Source organism: Octodon degus, unplaced genomic scaffold (assembly GCF_000260255.1).
Source record: "Octodon degus isolate 3935 unplaced genomic scaffold, OctDeg1.0 scaffold00033, whole genome shotgun sequence".
Lineage (NCBI taxonomy): Eukaryota > Metazoa > Chordata > Mammalia > Rodentia > Octodontidae > Octodon > Octodon degus.
In genome coordinates, this window is record NW_004524609.1 from 3743001 (window position 1) to 3765396 (window position 22396).

The window sequence follows — 22396 nt, forward strand, 5'->3', positions numbered from 1 at the left end:
TGCACTTGCCAGGGAAGCACTTATTCTACTGAGCCATCTCCCAGGCCCTTAATTTTTTAAAGCGAGTACAAATTAGAATTAAAACAAAAAATTACAAGTGATACAGAATTTCACTTAACAAAGTAATATGAATTTCACAGTATTTGTTGTAATACATAGTGTTGTCTTCAACCAGTTATTCATATTCCCAGATACATGCGTGTAAAACTGGAAGAAGAAATGGGTATACAGTGACGTGTGCACCATGTTTATAGCAGAGCAATTTGTCATAGCCAAATCCTGGAAACAACCCAGATGCCCATCAACTGAAGAATGGATAAGGAAGATGTGGTATCTTTGCACAATGGAGTATTATTCAGTTGTTAAACAGGATAAATTTGAGTCTTTTGTCAGTAAAGGCATGCAACTAGAGAACATACTCTTCAGTGAAATACATCAGACCTGCATGTGCAAACATCGTATTGTCTCCTTAATGTGAGAACCTGAAAGAGAAAATGGAATCTGAAGGGTACAACAGATATTGGAAAAAGGGAATGAACTTATTGAAAAGGCAAGAGTTACTGAGTTGAGGAGGAGGACAGGAGGAGGGGGAGGAAGAGATGTATCTAGGTATGTAAGCAGGATGGTCTGGACAGCTGTACTGTGCATTTCTGCTGGTCTATGGAAAGGAGCTGTTAGTGCTTTGTTTCATCTCCTTTTCCAGCTGTTCATACTTTTTCTCTTCCCAATTTCTGAACAGTCTTGTTTACCTTTACATCCTCAGATCCTAGTCTAGCTGGTGGCAAAATGTCCGACAAATTAGGCTCTATCTCGTTTCCAAAGTTTTCTTCTGTGTACCGTAGAGAGATGCACCAATTCCAAGTCAATGATCAACAAGTACGCGGCAATTAAGATACAGAAGTCCCGCCCCTTTCATTAAAAAAAAAAAGTGTTGGCATCTAGCCTCCCATCTCTATGGTCCGAGTGTGACCACTCTATACTTTGGAGGATTTAGCGAGCACCGCCAATCATTAGATCATTTTTTACAGCGCACGCTCAGAAATTTGGCTTGCTATTGGTTGATAGCAGTAAAGCCCGCCCTACTACTTCCGTTATCTTCCTTTAAGTACAATTCACGCTCTTTTCGCTGTCTCTTGACCACGGCGGACCCGCAGAGGTGAGCGGTGTTACTTTGCTGAGTTGTGTGGCTGGGCTGGCCCGCGAGCGGGCTGGAGACGACCGACTGGCGGTGATGACATTCCAATTAAAGCACGTGTTAGACTGCTGACGAGAGTGATGCGAACTGGAGTCTGAGCCGGTTGGCGGGTTGGATGGGGGAGGAGACGGGCCGGGAGGTCCGCTGTTGCTCACCTATGGCCGTCGTTTTTGCAGATCCAGCCGTGCCGGGAACGTCAGATCTCGTGTGAAGCGGCTTCTCCCCAGTCAAAGCCCCCCAATAAAGTGATTTGGTCTCCAGCTCAGTGTCCTGTGGTCGGTGACGCGCTGCCTTTGGGCCCCCGTCGCGCCTGTGTGTGGCGCCGGGGGTCAAGCTGCAGCGCCAGAGAACGCGCTCGCGCATAACTGGGGCCGCCTGCCCTCCGCCGACGGCCCTTTTAACCGCGAGCAACACAGCCGCGGCAGCGCCCGGCTGCCGGGGCGAACCTCCACCTTTCCCGGGATTAAGGGTGCAGCGGGTTGGGGGCGCGTGCCCTGCCTGCGCGCCCGCTGCTGCACCTCGAGCAGCCTGCCCGGCTGCGGCGGCCGTCTGGCCGAGGTGTGCGAGGCGCGCTTGTTAGGCGCAGTGTGAAGTGTCTAGGCGGAGAGATAAAAGCAGCTGGATTTGTTGCGGGAACAGGTTTGGGGCTGAAGCTGTAGGGGTTTAAATTCTGGTTAAAATGTAGTACGACCAGTTGATTGGTAAAAGTCCTACAAGTGAACTTGGGAGAAACGAGTTGTCCGCTTAGCTCAACCTCTAATTTCCAGGGTGGTGTGAGCATGTGGGGTTTTTTGTACGTCTTCACACTGCAGCTGGTCAAAGCTCCTAACGTGGGCTTGTGCGGGGTTTCGCGGTAGGGGCAGGGCGCCTACCAAATGCCCGGCTTAAAATGATTCCCGCAGATACGGGTGTGGGCTTCAGCGCCGGGGCACAACTATCTCGATGAACAAATCTGAACTTGGTCCTCGAGACGCAGGCTGAGAGGGGAAGCAGTACCTATCTCAAGGGGAGCAGGGCTGCCTTGCCCCCGGGAGCTAATGGGATGCCACCTAGAACCGTGGGCGGCGCTGTGCTACTACAGGTCACAGACGACCAAGAGTCACTCTTGCATGCCACGGGATAGCTAAAGCTTTGGAGAAGAGTGAATCGCCCCGAAAACAAAAGCTGCCCTACTTCACCCGCAAGCCAGCTTGTCAATCTCGTTTCTTGTTCTCCCACTTTTGCTTTAACCTTTCCCAAAATCGGCGCATTAACTTTGATACCTGGGTCCTTGTGCCAGCCTGGGCAGGCGCTCAGAGCTGTCCCCGCGGCCCCCATCATTTTTACCTTGTTTTTGAGGTGGGGCTGGCCCTCCAGGCTCCTAATTCTCCTGGGCCTGCAGACCGGCCTGGCCTTACCCAGTGTCTGCTCTTCTCACTGAACAGTTGTGGCTGAGCGGAAGGTGCACTGCACAGCGGCCAAGTACAGGCCGATTGGTGGGAAGTTGGTCATTGTACACTCAGGACTGGGCTCTGAGCACGCAGGTGCTTGCTGCCCGGGAGTGCCCAAGCGCTGTGCATTCACTATTCCTTCCTCTACAGGGACTTTGGAGAAATAACTTGGATGCTTATCTAGTACTTGACAGGAGATAATTTATTTTGTGAAACAATGCAGGCGGTTCTACATCCCCCTCACTACCAATTAAGTGCAACAGGGTGCAGTCGTGTGATTACGCAGCGGCGGCTAGTCGTCTGCCTTTAGTTACTGCACAGTGAAGACCAGTGATAAGACGTGCGACTCCAGGCCACGGAGCCCACACAGTGAGGAGTTAGAACAGTACACCGGTGGCAATGGCCAGGTAATTTGAGTCAAATGTTTTAATGGTGCAATTAAAATAAGGGCTCAAATATATCTTTAATATATTAATTTCTTTAAAGTCAGGCAAGGTGCTGTTTTAAAGAAAAATCACTATTCGCTTAGTCCACAGATGTAAGTTATATCAAACGTTACCCAAGGTAATTTTGATGTTCAATACAACTTTAAACAAATTGTATTTACTTTTCAAAGCAAATTTCGAGTCCCAAACTTGTAAACTAAACCTTCTGACACAAATGCACAAAATGAAGTTGGCAACATGAAAGGAAGGTCATGTGTTCTGCGATGTAGTGTCTGGTGGGACGCAAACTCGCTCCAGCGGAGACCAGGGGAGTGTTGTTTGGCCATCAGGAAGACCCGCCCACAGAGCTTTCCCGCAGGCCTAAACAGCGTTCCCTCTGGGGAGCTTCCTGGGGAGCTTCCGGCAGCCACAGGAACTCTGGGTGTTTGGGCCCATCCCATCTGCATTAAGGAGGAACAGTCGGCCCTTGTGTGCAATATCTGTCATTGTCACATGCTTGTATCTCAGGAAACAGGATTAGAGGCAAGAAGACTACCTCACTGGCAAAAGGCTTGGGATGGTTTGATCCCGTGGCTTTGCCTAAGGTTCACATAAATTCCAGTGCCTCCGCCCCAGCGAAAGTTGTGTTTTATGGCAACTTGCTTCTAAAATGCACAAGTTAGTAACAGTGATTTGCGACGCCTCTCCCACCACTGCAGTGGCTCGAAATCCCACTTCCCACACGTTGCCAGGCTGACACCCTGGAGATCGGAGGACTACACTCGTGTAGAGTGAGCCTGAGGCAAGGCTTTGGATGGGGAGGGGAGGCTTCCGGTCCGCTGCACAGCTTCCCTCTCAACGTGCTTTTTGCTGCCACAAAAATTCAGCTCCGAAGCTGGTAGACTTTAAGCAGCCACAATGTGAGTCGCATAACTTCTGGGCCCACTGGGATGACAGTCCAGTCTCCTTTGCCGAGGCCAGGCTTTGTGGCAGGCACTCCAAATGCCTGTCACTAGATGTAGGGAATGACACCTCACAGTGGAATGGGCACCGGCAGGCAGAGGCAGAAGCAGTCTTGGGAGCCAGTGCCGCGGTGCAGACTGCAGCCAGGAACCTGGATGCGGAGGGCGTCTCAAGACAGACCCTCCTCCTCCACCCGCTACAGAGGATCAGGGGCCTCCAGAGGGGGCTCCTTCAGGAGGCAGGAAGTGGAGCGAGGGTCCATAGCTGAGTGCATTATGGGGATGTAAATATCGTCCATGTTTGGCATGACGAAAACTTTCTGCAGGGAGATTGAAGAACACACTGTTGGTTTATAGTTTAGACTTTACAGACATGTTTAAAAATATGTATGGAAATTTTTACACATTCCTCCACTGTAATTTAAAAAGTTAAGGCCTCACCAGTGCACAAATACAAGAACATAATTATCAGTTCTGAGGCAGAGGCCTTTGACTTTGCACACATATAAAGTTACTCATAAATGATGAACAACACTAAGAAACTGCTTTTAATTTGTATTTTCAAATTATGTGCAGAACACATTCCAAGAGAATTTTATGCTTGTAAATCTGAGGGGAAAGGGTAAGGGTGTTTTTGATTTTATTTTTTGCGGAACCTGGGATTGAACTCGGTCCCTTGTGCTTGCCAGGCAAGTGCATATTCTCCTGAGCTATCTCCCCGGCCCCTGTGTTTTTAAGACTGTCTTGTTATATAGTTCAGGTGGTCTTGAGCTCACTCTGTAGCCCAGGCTGGCCTCAAACTTGCAGTGATCCTCCAGCTTCCGTGTGCTGGGGTTACAGATGTCTGCCACCGTGTCTGGCAAGACAACAAGGCGGTTTCTTAAAAAGCTAAAGCCCACCAACAATTCACACAAAGCAGGCCTGAGAATGAGACCTGGGTTAGGAAGCTGCAAGACCACTAGACGGATTTGGGGAGGCCCAACTTATGGTGAAGCACTAGGGTGGCGGTGGCGGGCGCGCTGTGGCACGGGCCAAGGGGGCTGCTGGTACCGCTGTGAGCCCTGGAAGGTGTGCCTCCTGCCCGAGGTCCTTGGCTGCTGGAGTACAGAGGCGCTTCCATGTGAGCTGAAGAAACGGCAAGAAGCAGGGAGCTAGCTCAGTAGAAGACGTGCTTGCCTGGCAAGCACAAGGGCCTGAGTTCTAGTCCTGGTTCCTCAAAAAAAAAAAAAAAACTGAGCAAGAAGATGACATAAGGATAGGAAGCCACTTCCTTGGGCATAGGCTGGGTGCCGCTTAGCAAACCAATTCTAAATTTCACGGGGCTCAAAACAAAGCCAGGAAGGCCCAGCAGATCGACTGCTGTGAGATTCTAATTTTGCTCCTTACCCCACATCTGGGTTTCCTCTGAAGATTATTTAGTGATATTCTGGCTAAACTTCAGGGTTTCTGAAATAATACCTGACTTAGTTTTTGTATTTTTCAAACCAGGTTTTGCTCTGCAGCTCAGGCTGGCCTCTAATTCACAAGGAGCCTCCTGCCTCAGCCCCACGAGTCCTCACCTGACCTTTTACCCCAGTGTCTGAGCATGTGTGTCCCTCCTGGGGCGAGAGTGAGTGGTTTCCACTGGACTCTCAAGAGCATCCTGAGCCAGGTGGCGCTCAGGACCCCCGTCCAGCCTGAGCTTTTTATACTCAGTGTGAAACATGAGCTACCACTGCAGGCTCACCTGAAACTCTTGCTCCAGTTTCTTCTCTATCCAGTCTGTCACGTGAACTAATGTCACCTCTCTCTCTCCGAGTTTTGGCCGAGCTTTCAGCTCCACATATGGCGGCTTCCGGAAGCCATACCTTTCAGAAGATAAGTAATAATAAGCACTTAGCAGTAGAGAGGAAGCAGGCAAGCACCGATGAGGAACAATTCAAGCTTATGTGGGGCTTCATCACAACTTAAAATTATTATTCTGAAAATCCCCTCTAAAACAATTGAGCAGGGGCCGGGGAGATGGCTCAGTGGAATAAGCACTTGCCTGGCAAGCGCAAGGGCCTGAGTTCAATCCCCGGTTCCACCAAAATAAATAAATAAATAAATAAATAAATAAATAAAATATTTGAGCGAAGCAAGAATGAACTCGCAACCTCCTCATATTCCCTGGACAGTGCAGGGCTGTCCCTAATTCATCAGATCAGTTCTTGCAAACTGGAAAAGCTAGGCAGTACCACAGGAAAGGGCCATGATCTGGGGATTTTTTTATTTTTCCTAAGATGATAGTGATTTTGATAAGTTGTGCACATTACAAGAACCTAAATATAAGTGTGTAAACCTGAACTTGAGCCCGGTGCACCCCGAGGCCTGTAACCCTAGCGCTCAGGGCGCTGAAGCAGGAGGATCACGTGCGGCTGGAGGCCAGCCTGGGCTATGCGGTGAGACCCTCTGAAGAAACAAGGGGCAGGGCTATGGCTCACGATGGCCTGGCCTGCACTGCCACGCGAGGCGGCCGGGGGCAGCGAGGCAAGCTCTCCTTGCCTGCCCGTAAGCACAGGTGGACCACGCTTCCAGGACTTCCTGTGGGTGCTGACTGCAGTGTGGACTGTTGGTAACTACCCAGCACACCAGCAACCTGCCTGAACCTTTAATCCAGTGTGGGTCAGTGTCTTCAAAACTGAGGAGACGGGCCGGGAAGATAGCTCAGTTGAATAAGTGCTTGCTTGGCAAGCGCAAGTGTATGAGTTCAATGCCCGGCTCCGCAGGAAAAACAAAAAAACTGAGGAGAAATGCCAAGTTGCGGCGAGCGAATAAAGTCTGATGGTCTAGAGAAGAAATGTATGCACTCAGCAATATAAATAATTAGGTTTTGGGCTGGGGAGATAGCTTGGTGGTTTAAGTGCCTGCCTGGCAAGCACAAGGACCCAGGTCCGATCCCTGGTACTGCGTGCCATGCCAGCCCCAGAACCCTGGGCACACCATGCCAGCCACCAAAACTGGGTGTGGTGGCTTATGCCTGTAATCCCAGTTCTGGGGAGGCTGAGACAGGATGATCACCAGAAGTCCAAGCTGCACAGTAAGACACTGTACCAAATAAATAAATTTTAAGGTGGTTTAGAAGACTGGAAAGTAGTAACCGTGACCATGTGGACATTCCTAGATGGTAAGATTACCCCTGAGCTATGATGCTAATTTCAATTTAGATTCATAGAGATCCTGGATCCATAAGTAATTTGTTATTCCCCCCCTTGCTTAATCACTACAACTCCTCCATCAGCTGCTGCGACCCTGCAGTGGGGTGGCACATGTGCACTTTCAGTAGGTTCCCAGGGGCAGCTAGCATGCAGCTGGAGCCGAGAACCCACCGGGCATAGCTCTCCTGCCATAACACCCAAAGCACGTCCTCCAGGCCCATGTCAAGGCCTAACTCGGGGACGTGTCCCTAGCCTCCTGGAGCTGCTGGATGCGTAGTCGGCTCTCGTCTGTCACTGGGGACAACCAGGCACCTCCTCAGCAGGACACTGAGAGAACCGGCCAAGCAGAGGTCAAGGGCACCCTACAAGGGGCAGAAGTTACTACTGGTGGAAGAGCTGGTGTTAGAGAGGAAGACCACCAAGAATGGAAACAGCTTGTCCCATAAACCTCATGTATTCAGCTTAACTGTCCCCGGTGTATGAGGACAAAACCTTAAATAGGAATGAATCGATCACAGAAGAAGGTATAACTGCCCTTTCAGCTGTCCAGGAGAAGGTAGTTTCCTTAATCCCAAGGTTAAGCAGGCTGGCATTTCTATGGCTACGCAACCAGAAGCAGCACGTGCCCTCCCTAGGGAGCCCTGCACGCACCATACGCGGTCAGTCGGGGGTGGAGGAATGTTGACCGCCAGGGTTCCTCTGCATTCCTGGACTTCAACAGTTAGCAGCAGGGGTGTGTTGGAGACTTCTTCAATCTTCTTTTTAATGAACTCTGTCTCTGTTGCTTTTTGGAAATATTTTGATTTGGTAATTTTATCGACAAACCTCATAATTTTACTTGTTCGATGCCCTCCAACATACCTTCAAGTGGAGAACACAAAGAGGTATTAGTAGACACTTAGCTCTTTCACAGACGAAAAGATAGTGGCTCTAGGTTCACCTTCCTTTACAGCCCTTTCTTAAGCCCAAGTCTGTCCGGGACACTGTCCTGTGCCCTGGAGGACTTTCAGCGCCAGCCTCACCCTCTGCCACTAGATGGCACTAAATCCCCAGTTGTGACAGTCACACCTGTCTACAGATACAGTGGCCAAACTGCCCTTGGTTTGAGAAGTACTACTTGAAAAAAAAGTGTAAATGTCACACAGCGCCCTTGAATTGACCCTGAAGAACTGCATAAAGTCCTTGTGCGGAGACGGTGCCCTCCCTAACCCCTCGCAGACTAATGGAGTCCACGTCCTGCTAGAGAAGTCTCCAGCTCCCCACAGCAACTGGCAAAGCACACTGCACAACAGACAAAATGTGACTACCTTCCATTAGGTGGTGTCCTGCTGATGTGAGTGACAAATGCTTTTCCGCGCGCGTGCGTGCGTGCGTGTGTGTGTGCGTGTGTGTGATTGGAGATTTAACCGAGGGCCTTTGTACTGAGCTACATCCCTACCCCTCTTCTAAAATTTTAAGGCAAAAATCTGAGTCGACACATTTCCTGGCTGGGCTGGACTGACGGCCCTCTGGCCTCAGCCACCTGCGCTGTGGGACTGCAGTGTCCCCCCATTCCTCTGCACAAGCACTTTTCAAAGAGCCTGGAATTTTTTTCTCCCCTTATTTTTAGGGCAGGGAATTACTTTGACAAATGCTATATCAAAAATAACTGGCGTGATAGCAGGTTGTATAATTCATAAAACTGCCCTCAGAACAGGGTATCTGATTTGAAAATCCTCTGCAGTTCCAGGGGATCAGGAATAGCACATATACAAAGGAAAAGTTTTTCTTCCTCTACCCCACCTTGGCACTGGTGGAGGGGCAAAGGCTTTTCTCTGCCTGGCATCGGGGGGCACACTTCGCTCCTCAGGCTTGGGGTGCTGTGCACAACCCTGCCCTACAACTTCTTCACCATTTACTTAATGGCAGGAAAAAATTATGGAGTGTGCAGCCGAATAGGAAAGGAGAGCTACATAAACCTCTTCTCTCCGGTGCCTGTCCACTGACACTAGGTGCTAACAACCAGCACCGGCTCAGGGTAGAGGAGGAAGGTCACAGGAAGACGGGGAGGCTCAGCCTGGCCCTGAGCCCCGAGCCCGTTCCGCTCACCCTTCAGCTCCCGGGAGCAGCTGCTTGTCTCCTGCACTGGGCTCAGGGGCCCCGTCTTCATCAGAGGAGCCGGCGCTGGAGGACTCCTCATCACTGTCAGCAAGACAGTACGCCCGGGGCCTGCAACTGAACGAGGACAGAGCTGTGACCCTGCGGCCAGCCCCCGCCTGGAACGAGCACATGCACACTTGGGCACAGGGGCCAGCCGGAGGCCTCTCTATGGCACTCTCGCTTTGCCTTCCACCCAGCAGCAAAGTAAAGGCCCAATTGAGTCCTTACTCTTACTCAGGAGAGTCCAGCGCCCAGCCCCCTTAGCCCCCAGAGCCCTTCGAGCATGCATCAAAACAACAGGAGGTGGAGTGTGATGGAGTCACAGAAAATGCACGACGGTGTCAGTAATGCAGGGGAACCACATGGGAGGGTGAGTGGGAAGAGCGGACGGCTGTAGGGAGAGGTGACAGCCACGCTGGTGTCATGCCCACCTCTGCCATGACGAGGACATGCAGGCACGTCCTTGCCTCTGGCTGAGGCAAAAGCTGCGATACTTTCTGGTTCAGTGAATCCCCAAATTAGCTTTCACTCAAGACTCCTTCTTAGCAAAACTATCATCTTCCCCCAGACCTGCCCCATCTTCCGAGGGCCACAAAACTAAAACAACAGGTGTACATCTTAAGGGATATGAAGCAGCGGCTGACACGAGAACCCAGGACTTCACGTGGAGCACAAGCTTGAGCATTCTTTCTGTTCACCAGAACATACCAGAATATCATTCCTCACTGAAGGCTCCAATTTGGAGACGGTTTTAGAGGTGTGTGGCTCGCAGCCCCCCAGGACTGAGGCACTGGGGCTTCTGGCCAAACTTCAGTCCAGAGGCGGCTGCTCCCTGACGCTGGCTGTGTGGCCAAGGACACTGACTGGCAGGGCCTGTCTTGGAGGCTCAGGACTTAGCTGGGGTGAAATGGATGAGGAGTCTCCACACAGAAACCAAATGGTCTCCAAGCAGAGGCTGAATCTTGTATTTTTGGCAAGGACAAAATGCCCAAGACGGGAGGCTGTGGAGCTGGGCCGCCTCTCCCAGCAGCAACAGGCTTCTGGCCTCCCCTAAGGCAGCATGTGGGCCCCAGAGGCGTACGGGCTGTCAGCTCCGGGCCAGCAGGCCCAGGGCAGAGGCGCAGGCCAGCACACTAAGAAAGCTCCGCAGGGGCCCTGGCACTGCACACGAGATGGTGGCACCGAAAGCCCTCACCCGAAACGGGAGCCGGGCTGTAAGGGGATCTGACGGGCATCCTCCCTGGCAGGACAGATTCTGCTTAACCCTGCCCTGAAACCAGAGAGCTGGCACCCAGCCGGCAAGCTCAAGAGCAGCTCCCTCTGCTAGGTGGAAGCCTCACTCCTGACAACCTCTGGCTGCCGCCGCCTCCCTTCTTCCTCTGCTGGCCTGGCCGGTCCTGTGCTTCCGTGCACATGTGGTCACAGGCCACTTGAGAGCCTTCCGAGTGTGGCACCCTTGGGCACTCTGGCTTCAGATGCACACTGCAAACTCCGATTCCCAGAAAGCCTGCCCTGGTCTCGGCTGAGGACAGTGTTACACAACTGTCCTACTTCGCCCTCAGAGTACGGCTGCACCCTGGCTCACAGCTGCGCTGCCTGGCATGGAAGATTTCCCACCGTACACAGCCTCTCCTCGGCCACCTGCCCCGGCACAAAGGGTGCCTGCAGGGCCTGTGGGCCGAGAGGACAGAGCCGCTGCCCTTCGTGTCTCTCCTGGTGGAGGTCATCAGCCAGCCCAGACCTGGGCAGAAGATGCCAAAGGCTGAGCCCTGCAGTGAGCGCTCTGGTTACAAAACGAATGCTCTGTAGGACAGGGAACAGGACAGATTCTGCAGCTGGAAGCCAGTAATTTCGCTAATGCGAGACACGAAATTCTGACTGACCACGCACCAAGCACTGCCTCCCCTGGGCAGTGGACCGCACGGACGGCACTCACTGCTTACCGATGACCGGGCACATGGCCACAGCCTGCAGCTGGCCTGCTGCTTTCCAGCCGACTGTGCGCACAGTTACCCTGACTTCACAATGTCAGCAGAAACCTCAGAGAAAGATGCTCTGCACCCTGGATGTGGCAAGCCCGCCCGCTCTGACCACAACTCAGAAGCCCACGCAAGTGCGCTGTCTTCTCGGAGAGCCACCGGCGGGCGTACTCCAGCTATGCTACCTCTGCTGAAATGTCGCAGAAATGTGTCTGGAGTCAGACAGAAGAAAAGGTGAAACATTTTAATATTGCCGCTCTGCACGGGACCAACTATTTTAATTTTTGGTCTATAATCAACACCTCTGACAACTTCTGGCAATTCTCAAACTATAAAGAAGCCTGATTTGCTGTCTCTCAGGATGGTTAAAACACGTCACAGACTCAAGAGGTAACTCTACAACAGAAGCGCTAAGAAATGTTTTAAGAGTGCATAACTTGATTCAAATGCCCTGTGAGGGAACCAGACTTATAAGGATGTATTGGTTTTAAGAATCAATCCCTCACATCTGTCACAGACACACACGAGCATGTAGCCATGAATGAATGTCAGTGTCCTGCAAGGTCTCGGCTGCCAGAGCACCAAGGCCCTGTAGAGTGAGGGACAATACGGTGGGCTGGAGAGACAATACAGAGGCAGAGGTCACCATGTGGGAACGTGCACACAGGCCAGCTGCAGGGGACGGCCGAGTGCCCCGCAGGAAAGCTCTGCTCCAACACCACTCATCACAGCGCACTTTGCTTCTGGACTCCCTCAGGTCTTCAGGTCCTTTCCTATGGTTCAGAGTCCTCAGCTTATCACTTAAATCTGTGTGTGTGTGTGTGTGTGTGTGTGTGTAAGAGACAGACAGACAGACAGTCAGTCAGACAAGACTAGAGAGAGACGGAGAGATGCTGCGGTTAGAACCCAGGCCCTCTGGCGTGCTGGGCAAACGCTCTATCACTGAGCTCCAGTTCTAGCCTTTGCATTCCAGCAGCTCACAGCCCAAAAGTGACGCTAATTACATCACTCGACAAGACCATTTGGGAAAGAAAAGGCCCACAAGAAAAATGTCCACAAATGCACAGTGGACATGCACTTCAAAGGAAGGGGACTTCACTTGAAGCAAGAGATACTAATTTCTCCCTCCTATCCTCAGGCTGTTACTGTGAGTACAACTCCTACCAGGAAAGGGACTCAGCCAAGCACGGTGGCACACGACTGTAATCCCAGCACTCAGGAGGCGGAGGCAGGAGGATCACAGGTGGAGGCCAGCCTGGGCTACCCAGTGAGTTCAGGGCCAGCCTGAATACACAGTGACACCTTGTCTTTAAGACACAAAAACAAGAAAAGGGACTTTTCACAGCCTGAGCAGCACCTCTGCACACTTCCCATGAGCGCCACACCTGCACAGGGACCACTAAGCGCAGAGACACAGCAGAGGCCCGGCCAGAGTTGGACGCGGTACAAGCCCTCGAGGTGGCCCCGGACAGGCAACCGTGGACTGAAAGCAGACCCTGAAGGAAACAGCTGCGCTGCCGGCTCTGTGCTCGCTGCTTGGGGAGGCTGACACTGGGGAGGACGGCACGGGCAGGGAGCACTGCCTTGGCTCTCCTCTGTCTCGAGAGGGTTCGACATTCAGGACTGAGGAGGTAAAGAGTGGGCTCTAGACCTCTTCTAGGATTAGCCTTCTTTCTTGACTACAGAAGGGCTTTCAGAGGTTGTGATGCTTCCACCAGCGGAGCAACCCAAAAAACATTTTCAGGCGTAGTTTTTGTTGCTGTCTTGTTTTAGTTTGAGGCAGGGTCTCACAACACTGTCCAGGCTGGCCTTCAGCTCACTGTCTAGCGCATCCTAGACTTGAACGCATGGTGATCCCCTGCCTCTGCCTCCTGGATGCTGGATTAGAGGTGTGCACCCCACGCCCGTCTGAACCCCAGCAATTCTAACTAGGGATGGCTGAGATGTTCCCTGCCAGCAAAGCCTTCTCTGAGCTCCATCTCTCGGTCCTCTCAAGCCCACGGACTGTGCCTTCATGTCTGGAACCATGATGAAAGGACCGCTTCCCCATGGCTTCACGGGGCCCAGTTCGACTCAGCAGTCACAGGGTATGAAGTGCCACACGGAGCTGATCGGTACCACTCACCAGAAAACCCAAATCCACAGAGTGCCGAATCCAAATACATTTTAACAAACAGCAGGGGAAAAAAAAATAGCAGAGATAGGTTAGATTGCATACGGCAGGTGAATTTCTCCCAACTATTAAAACAGGAACAGTTCATTAAGCAACTCAGATCATCTAACCCAAAGAATATTCTTGAAGGTATGCTCACAACTCGCCCAGTGTGCTAATACCCAAGCATGAATGGGAATAGTAGGTGAGTACTGTTAATTAATCAAAAATCTAAGAGCCCGCGCCTTGTGTTCAGACCCTGCTGAGGCAGCTCCTTGTTTTTATAGTGTTAATGCCGTGCAAAGGGGGCAGACACGTAAGAAGCAGCATTTTTTTTTTAATTTGGTAAACACAACAGTATCATTTATATGTGTAACTGAAGTAGTCGCTTTTAAGGTGTACAAGAATATAAAAGTTTTGTCTTTTCCTTCTAGGCACTAAAAGGGGTGGTAGTCAGGGGGAGATAGGCGACTGCTTGGCAAACATAGGGTCTTGAGTTCAATCGTTGGCACCACAAAAAAATAATAATAATAATAATAAAACGGATAGTAGTGGTGTGGGAATTAAATTGCAGCAAGATGTGGAGGCTTACGCAGGAGGATCGCTGTGAGTTCGAGACCAGCCTGGGCCACAAAGTGAGCTCAAGGCCAGCCTGAACTGCATAGTGAGATCCTGTCTCAAAAAGACCTCTCAAAAAAGAAAAAGAAAGAAAGCTGAACACAGAGTATCTGAAGCAATGATTTGGTGTTTTGGGTTTTTTTTTTTTTTGCGGAATTGGGGCTTGAACTCAGGCCTTTGCGCTTGCCAGGCAAGCACTTAGTCTACTAAGCCATCTCCCCGGCCCAAAGCAGAGATTTGATTCACAAACAAATTCATCACTCCGATGGGTCTGCCCTGGTTGTCTGAGTCAGTGTTACTTTCTGGGTAACTGGAACAGTGCAGAGGTCAGAACAGCTGTCACAGCTGAGCAGGCAGTGGGCTCCCTGGGGACAGTGTCTGCTCTGTGGTCCAGAACCACTGACAGTGGCACTAGCTCTCCGGCCGGGGCGCTCAGGCCCAAGACCTGCTTACCCCAGGCTGCGGAGAGAAAGGGGTCCCCCAGGTTGGCTTAGAAGTTCATATATAGCCCCTTACCCTTCTTTGCCAATTTCTCCAACCTTCAGGGCTTCAACAAGAGGCTCTTTACCTAGTTTGGTCAAATTCATTTTGGTCTCAAGAGTCATCAGAAAGGATCCGTTGTAGGACATTTCCAAGTCGATCCAGAGTCCTGGGGAAACAGTGAAAAAACAGGTTTTTCCCTCCCTCAAATAACATGATTGTAAATGGCAGTATAGACACTTGTATTTAAAACTGGGTGTGGTGGCACACACCTAGGAGGCTGAGGCAGGAGGACTGCTGCCAGGTCAAGGCCAGCCAGGACCCTGTCTCAATGCCCCTCTCCCCAAAAATATATGAAAACGTACAGTCCCAGGGGCTTCAGTCAGCATCACACCAACAGTCTACACAAGCCTGCGCTGCCCTACAGCCAAGAGGCCCCAGCGCCCGAGAGACGTGGCGGCCCCAGCTGGCCGGCGGCCAGGACGGACATCCACAGGGACGGTGGCAGCGCGGCGAGCTGAGCGCTCCAGCAGCGAGCGAGCGAGGGCCGCGCCTTCCGCTCCTCCTCCGGTTTCACAGGAGAACGCACGCCCAGAAGGCACGCCCAGAAGGCACAGCCTGAGCCGGAGCCCACCAGACAGGAAGCAGAAGGGACAGGACAGGACGTGGCTCTGACCTGGGCCACTCCCTAGAGACAGTAAGAGCTACAGTCTCTCCTGAGATTATTCAGCTCTTGGAAGAGAGGCAAAAAACCGTGTCAGATTTAGTCTGGTATGGTAAGATGTGTGAGAAAAAGTACTAGAATCCTTTTCTTTCTAGAAATTTCCAAGTAATGGAAATAAGGATTACTTTTCAAATCCCAAGTACCCAGGAAAAGACTGATGAACACTGTACCTGAGTTTAAAGATCTATTTCTTAGGTATGACTGCCAATGAGCTCATATCTAAAAATATTTTTTAATTTTGTGGAGTTTCCCTGAAGTGGCCACAGACTCGTGTGCAAAACGCCAGCAGGCCCTCGTGAGGCCCCCGCGGCTGAGGGGTCGGGCGTGCTAGGAGGTCGCGGGCGTGCCCCAGGTCGCAGCCGCACAGCCGCGCATCACAAGGCAACGCCTCCGGCGGGTGCTTAAATGTTAATAGGCTAAACCTGCTGAAGACAGCCGTCTCCTGTCTTCTCTCCTTTCTGGGACAAATCCTGACACCCAAATGAAGGAAGGAAAGGCTGGGGCTCCGCGCGTACTCTGCTGGCTCCAAGGCAGCGCGGCACATGGCAGAGGGCAGAGCGCAAAGGGGGCGCAGCAGCTCGGCGGGCACAGGCCTCCCGGCCCAGCCGGCCTCTTGGCTCCTTGCGTTCTAATCAATTACTTGCCCAGGGTGGGTGCAGCACCCACACCCACAAAATCAACTGCAACATATACGGAGGCCTGCTGGTTAGCTCAGTTGGCTGTTTTGGGATTTTTTTGGCAGAACCAGGAATTGAACTCAGCCCCGGGCTGGCCTATTCTGCTGAACCATCTCCCCAGCCCCCACACCCACAATAATGAATCACAAACCCCAGAAGCTGCTCCATGACTGCCTGAGGCTTTAGGGGGACAACTAGACCCCAACCATAACAACACAATAGGTATAAGTCTTGAAGACATTGGTGCAGGGCAAAGACCTTACAAGCAAACAAAATCCCAATTATACCAGAAAACCACAAAGAACCAGCAAATGAGATCTTATTAAACATTCTGCACAACAAGAGAAACCACCAACGGAGTGCAAAGACAACCAACAGTGTGAGAAAAACTTTTGCCAGCTGTTCCTCAGACAAAGGCTAGTATCTAGAATACAAAAAGAAAACAAAACAAAACAGAGCCCCTCTCAAGTTTAAAAACCCGACCCCAAAATGGGCTCCCCCCCCGCAACCGGGGATTGAACTCAGGCCCTTGTGTTTGCCAGGCAAGCACTTATTCCACTGAGCTGTCTCCTGGCCCCAGGCATCTCCACTAGACACTTCTCAGATGAAGTGGAAATAGCAAATAAATATATGAGAGAATGTAATGTTCCACCTCACTGGCCGTTTGAGAGGTGCATTTAAAACAGTGCTGAAATTCTGTCTCACTTCAGCAAGAATGGCTATTACAGAAACAAACAAAACAAATCAGCACAACAATAAATGTTGGCAGGGCTGGGAAGAAAAGGTAACCCTTCTCCACTCTTGATGCGAGTGCAGACTGGTATAACCACTGTTGAAATCAGTGTGGAGAGTCCTTAAAAAACTAAGACTGGGGCTGGGGAGATAGCTCAGAAGAGTAAGCGCTTGCTTGCCTGCAAGTGCAAGGCCTTGAGTTCAATCCCCGGTACTCCTATATTGGCCCATACTATCAATCCTTTTCATTATTGATAGGGAAGGTAGAATGGGACTCAGCCCAGCAACAGCTAAGGGCTACGCGGCCAGAACTGACACTGCTCCAGCTGCTTCAAAGCCAAGAAGGGGGAACTGTGGAGGCCCACCTGAGCAGCTCTCCTTGAAAGAAGAGCGGCTGTCTCCATTTTGACTGAGCCTGACCCTGTTTCCTATGTACAGAGCTGGCTAGGACTGCTGTTTATCAACTGGCCTTAGGTACACGCAGGCCACCCACCTAGCTCAGCTCACAGTGATCACCTTCTTCCCACAATTCTCAGTCAATCCTCCTCAAGCCACTCCCCCACTGAATAAAAACAGCGCGAGGCCCTGGGTCGCTCTCTTGGGTCCGGAAAGCCATCTTCGTGGCTAGACTTAGAGCCCCTTGACTCCCTGATGATTGAAAGTGTAAAAAAAAAAAAAAAGAAAAAAAGAAAGAAATCCCCGGTACCACAAAAAAAGTTTAAAAAAGCCTTAAAACTAGAGCCCCGTGGGAACCAGCTGTTTTTCTTCGTGCCACCTTCCTGAGAGAACTAAAAGTATCACAGCGCAGGGACATATGCACTCCCAGGTTCACAGCAGCACGCTCTGTAAGAGCTACCCCTTGGAACTAGGGCCGGCCGACCATGAATAGCTAAGGAAGATGTGGTTATTTCATACAATGGAGTACTATGCTCTCATAAGGATAACCCTAAGGCAATTCTATGCAAATGGATGCACTTGGAGACCACACTCTTAAGTGAAGTAAGTTGGACACACAAGTATAAATACTGCATTATGTCTCTGGTGTGAAAAACTAAAAGGGTGAGTAAGGAGCAAAATGTATAACAGATACCATGAAATAGGAAGCAAATGCTCAAATGAGAGGAGAAACTAAGGAGGGGGAAGAGGTACAGGGAGAAAAGGAAAAGGGAAAAGAAATGAGGAAGGAAATAAAGCTTTGATGAGCAGGGAGGGGAAGAGGGGTCCAAGGGAGGTCGGAGAAGGGGAAAAAGATGAAGCTATAGCAGGCGCAAACTCCCTATGATGAATGTGATCACTATGTGTGCCTAAAATGTACCAAGAGGGCCAGGGAGCTAGCGGAGCAATCGAAGTGTCTGCCTGGAAAGCGCAAGGACCCGGGTTCGAGCCCTGGGACTGCATGCCATGCTGGCCCCGTGTTGCGCCAGCCACCAACACTGGGTGGTGTGCGCCTGTAACCCCATGACGGGGAGGCTGAGACGGGAGGGCCACTTTTATGGTTTGTGTCTAGTTGTCCCCCCAAAGCCTTATGCAGTCATGGGGTGAGGATTTCTAGACCTTTGTGTTAACTCATGATCCACTGGGATTATGTGTGATCCAAGGCTGGGATTATGGGTCTTAGTACTGCTGGGATCACCCATAGGTGGGTAAATACTGGGAAGTACCCATAGGTGTGAGTACTTCCCCTACCCTGGGGCAGGCAATTTGCATTACAATGTAAGGTGGGAAGAGAAGCTAGCTGCTTGAGCTGCTGCTGCCCCTCCCTGGCGCTCTTGCTCTTTGCCGCCGCCATGAAAGGTTGCCCTCTGCTATGTGCTGCTCTGCGTTGGACCCAGCTGAGTGTGGACTGAAACCTCCAGTAACTGTGAGCTAAATAAACCTTTCCTTCCTTCATTTTGAGTGTCGGGTATTTGTCCCAGCAATGAGAGAAGGATAACTAATACAGCCACTATGGGTCTGAGCTGCATAGCCAGACCCAGTACCAAATAAACACAAAAATAAGTTTTAAAATAAAATGTACCAATAGCGATTAAAAAACACAAAACACCTTTGGCAGAAATAAAAGGTCTTTCTGCCTCAATAAAGTCGTTTAGTCATTAATCACGTCCAGTATTGGACAAAAGACTAGATATTAATTTAAACCCAACATAGAAAGTACCAACACAAAATATATGTTTTGTTTTGTTTTGTTTTTTTGAGACAGGATCTTATTATATAGTTCAGGCTGGTCTTGGACTCACTATGTAGTCCAGGCTGGCCTCAAACTTGCGGTGATCCTCCTGCCTCAGGCTCCCAAATGCTGTGATTACAGGCATGCACTACCATGCCTGGCTCAAAACACATTTATTATTATTACTATTCTGTGGGGTATTATTATTACAAGTATTGAGTACAGGGTCTCACTATACAGATCGGACTCATGGTGATCTTCCTGTTTTCAGCATCCCAAGCATTGGGATTAAGGCGCACGCCACCACGCCCAGTCTCAAGCACAGTCTCAGCACGCCCTGGAGGCGGGGCCAGCACGGCACCTGCTTTAATCTGCTGAGCTATCTGGCTGGCCACATTTATTATTATAGCTGGTATTTCTAGCTTTTTGAAATTTCAGAAATAACACACGCAAACTACCACAGTATTCAAGCACGTTTTTATCTTTCGGAAACCTTCGGCTCCCAATGAACACCAACAGTACGCTTTGCTTGGGAAAGTTGGCATATCAAAGGCATCAAACTGACTTCTTCCCAAATGGAAAGTTTTGTTTTTCAAACAAAAAGATTAGGCTAAGTGAAGTGCTGGCTCAGGCCCAATCCCTGAGACATTCCACCCAGGGGCAAGGCTCAGCCCCACACAGGGCTGAGTAGGGAGTCTAAGAGAAAAGCAGTGAGCCGACTGATGTTTCCCAGCCTCTGTGCCAGGCTTCCTCAGTCACACAACGAGACCCCACGCCACCCCCACCCCCCGAGCGCCACAGTACCGGGTGCACCTGGCACAGTGCTGCCCACTCTCTGCTGGGACCAGCTCACCCCTGTGCTTGCTCTGCTCTTGCCTACTGCTGCTGCCATGGAAAAAGATGCATTGGGTAGCCAAAGACCTACCCCCTCAGAATCAGGCCGGCTCCCTGTATCCAGGACCTGTGCACCACCTGTAATCCAAGCACATGGGAGACTAAGGCAGAGGGTCAGCCTGAGCTAGCGATCGATGTGAGCAAGGCCCTGTCATGGGCAGCCACTGTGCAGGACTGCAAAGAGAGCTTGAGGACCTTCAAACATAAGACATGAACTGCAGCTATCTCAACAAACTGCTATGATACACTACGGTGAGAGGAGGAGGAGGAGGAGGAGGAGGAGAGGAGGGGAGGAGGGGGAGAAAAGGGGGGGGGGGGGGAGGGGGTAGGGGAGGAGAGGGGAGGGGGAGGAGTGTCAAGGCCCAGGGTGCAAAGAGAAACCTGCCCCTGTGGCACACTGCCTGCTTTTTAAATTTGACATGTAGCACATAACAAGTATCCTGAAGATTTACCAAGCAATAAGTATGCTGAAGAACTTTGAACATGTGCAACTTGAAGAGCAACTGATGATGTGCAGGTGGGTGGGGAGGTCCTGCTTGCAAAATCCGAAAATGCGACCGACACGTAGTGGAGTCACTGTGTTCAAAATGCTGCTTCTATCTCTGCCTGCTCAACGACAAACACCAGAAGCTGAGCAGCAGGCAAGTTCTGGATACTTAAGGGGGAGCAAGGAGTTGGCCCTGGGGGTTTCTCGGCAAAGGGGTTCCTTCTCATACAGCCTGTGACAGGAGGCACCCCAAGCAGATGGCACCTGCCACAAACCCCGCAAAAAGCCGGCACTTCACTCAGCAGCACACGAAGCACAGCGGCTGCGAGGGGAGTGACGGGCCTTGGCCTCGCCACCGGAGGAGGTGCTGCCGGGAGCCTGGGCTGCTTCCCAAGCTCCAGCTTCACAGCCAGAACCAGAGGGAGGCCGCAGAGCCACGCGCAGCTCGGTCAGTCAGCTGCGTGGCCTGCACGCTCACCACAGCTACCAGAACTGACACGAGGTGAAGCCCGCCCTGAAGAACCACAGAGGAAGGACAGCCTTGACTGCCAGTGTGCTGGAGCACAACGCATGGCAAAACCACACCTGCCGGCACGTCCCCAGAGATGCGGCGAGCCACACCGGAGCAGAGGTGCCTCTGCTCTCCCTTCTTTCTGGCCCCCAAACGCCGCCTCCCACCACAGCAGCATCCTGCTGGAAGTCTCGCACAACATCTCCCAGGCTCCGGCCTCACTGCTACTGTCGCCTCTGACGCAGTGCAACAGGCACGAGCTGCTTGCCGGAGTCAGGGGCCTTGAGCGCGTCGGTCTGAGCTGGCCCGCCCAGCCCCGTTTCCCACCTTCCCCAGTCTCCCTGGGTTTCACCTGGAAGGGTGACACCTGGCATTCAAGCACACGACTCCCGAGGAAGGGAGTATCTGCTAACCCACTACGCCAGGACCAGAGCTGGCGCCACTCAGCTCTCAGGCAAATCCATCAGCGAAGGTTTTGTTCCTGACAGACACACTGGTGGCCTACTGCTCACTTGGATACTTCATAAAATTAGCACCCTGAATGAGGACATGTCTTTTATGACGACATTTTTAGCTTTCTCTGACAACTGATACAAGCTCCGCCTCTTCAAGGCCAACACAGCCAATAACCAAGGTTCCCCTGCACCCCAACCACCCAAGCCCCACACAGGGCACGTCCCCTTCTCCACTCCACTTCTGCCTCGTCTGTGACACCCCCGCCAGGCCCACACAGCTGTAGGTGATGTCCACCCACCTGCGCTGAGCTATGGCAGAGGGATCCAGTTTAGTAGCCAACTGGTCCTGGCTCCAGTGTGCTTCTAACTTCTAACTTTGGTCCTGGCACTGACAAAAGATAGGGGACCCAAACAGCAAGATCCAGAATGTCAGTGCGGACTGTGGGGACCAGGGCATGACTGAGGGCATCTCTGGAGAAAAAGTTCCCTCCTGTGGGACTTGGTGGCCTGTCCATAGAATGGGAGACTGCTGGTGAAAACTCGGGCTGTTCTGTGGGGCCCGAACGCTCATCAGGAGGACTCTCAGAAACCTGCTCTCTGCAGACTTAACGACTCACACCAGAAGTCCTTCACCCCTCCCCACCAAGTCCATGAACCAGCGCAACCCTGAAGGGCTGCTGGCCACTTCAGGGGCTCATTCTGCCTGCTGACACACCTGTGAGGACACAGAGGGTCAAGCCCCCTGGAGGCAGGCCAGGGTCCCCACCAAGCCCCGTCTGCAGGCTTGGCTGCAGTGCAGTTCTGCAGGGGTGTGGCTGCCCCCAGCTCTCCCTGTGCCGCAGCTTCCCCAGCACATCTCACCCAGCGTTTAGCTTCCACCAGCCAGCAAGGCAGGGGTGAGAAGTCCAGGTGGGGTGGCCTCCTTTCAGTCTGGCTGCTGCCTGGTGCAGGGGCAGGGCACAAACACAGGCCAGGGCTCTGGAGGCTGCCGGCCCCAGCCTGGAAGCTGTGGGACGGGCTGGGGGAGGGGGCTGCGGCTGGCCTCCTGCAAGTCACGCCCTCTGGGCTTCCACTTGTCCAGATGCAGAGGGGGGTTCTATCAGGGGGCTTGGGGTGACCTTTCCAGTCCAAATTACCCATGTGTGTGTTCATGCGGCTTTTAGACAGTGGTATATTCTCTATCCTAGTACTTT

General features: G+C 51.7%; 1 protein-coding gene and 2 non-coding genes across 3 annotated transcripts in view; 2 read left to right on the plus strand and 1 right to left on the minus strand.

Annotated features, from left to right (window-relative positions):
• Window positions 1–1225: 1225 nt before the first annotated feature.
• Window positions 1226–1295, plus strand: LOC111816526. The gene has a single exon (XR_002820899.1). It is a non-coding gene; the product is annotated as a small nucleolar RNA SNORD104 (small nucleolar RNA).
• Window positions 1296–1479: 184 nt separating this feature from the next.
• LOC111816530 lies at window positions 1480–1611 on the plus strand. The gene has a single exon (XR_002820902.1). It is a non-coding gene; the product is annotated as a small nucleolar RNA SNORA76 (small nucleolar RNA).
• Window positions 1612–3868: 2257 nt separating this feature from the next.
• The window catches only part of Tex2 (testis expressed 2), an 84801-nt gene continuing 66273 nt past the window's right edge, over window positions 3869–22396 (minus strand). Inside the window, exons 7-11 of the mRNA XM_023714179.1 lie at window positions 14593–14725; window positions 9277–9402; window positions 7840–8049; window positions 5739–5859; window positions 3869–4332 (exon numbers count right to left, since the gene is read on the minus strand). Of these exons, the coding sequence (XP_023569947.1) occupies window positions 4210–4332; window positions 5739–5859; window positions 7840–8049; window positions 9277–9402; window positions 14593–14725 (713 nt within the window). The 3' untranslated portion in view covers window positions 3869–4209. The remainder of the gene's footprint in view (window positions 4333–5738; window positions 5860–7839; window positions 8050–9276; window positions 9403–14592; window positions 14726–22396) is intronic.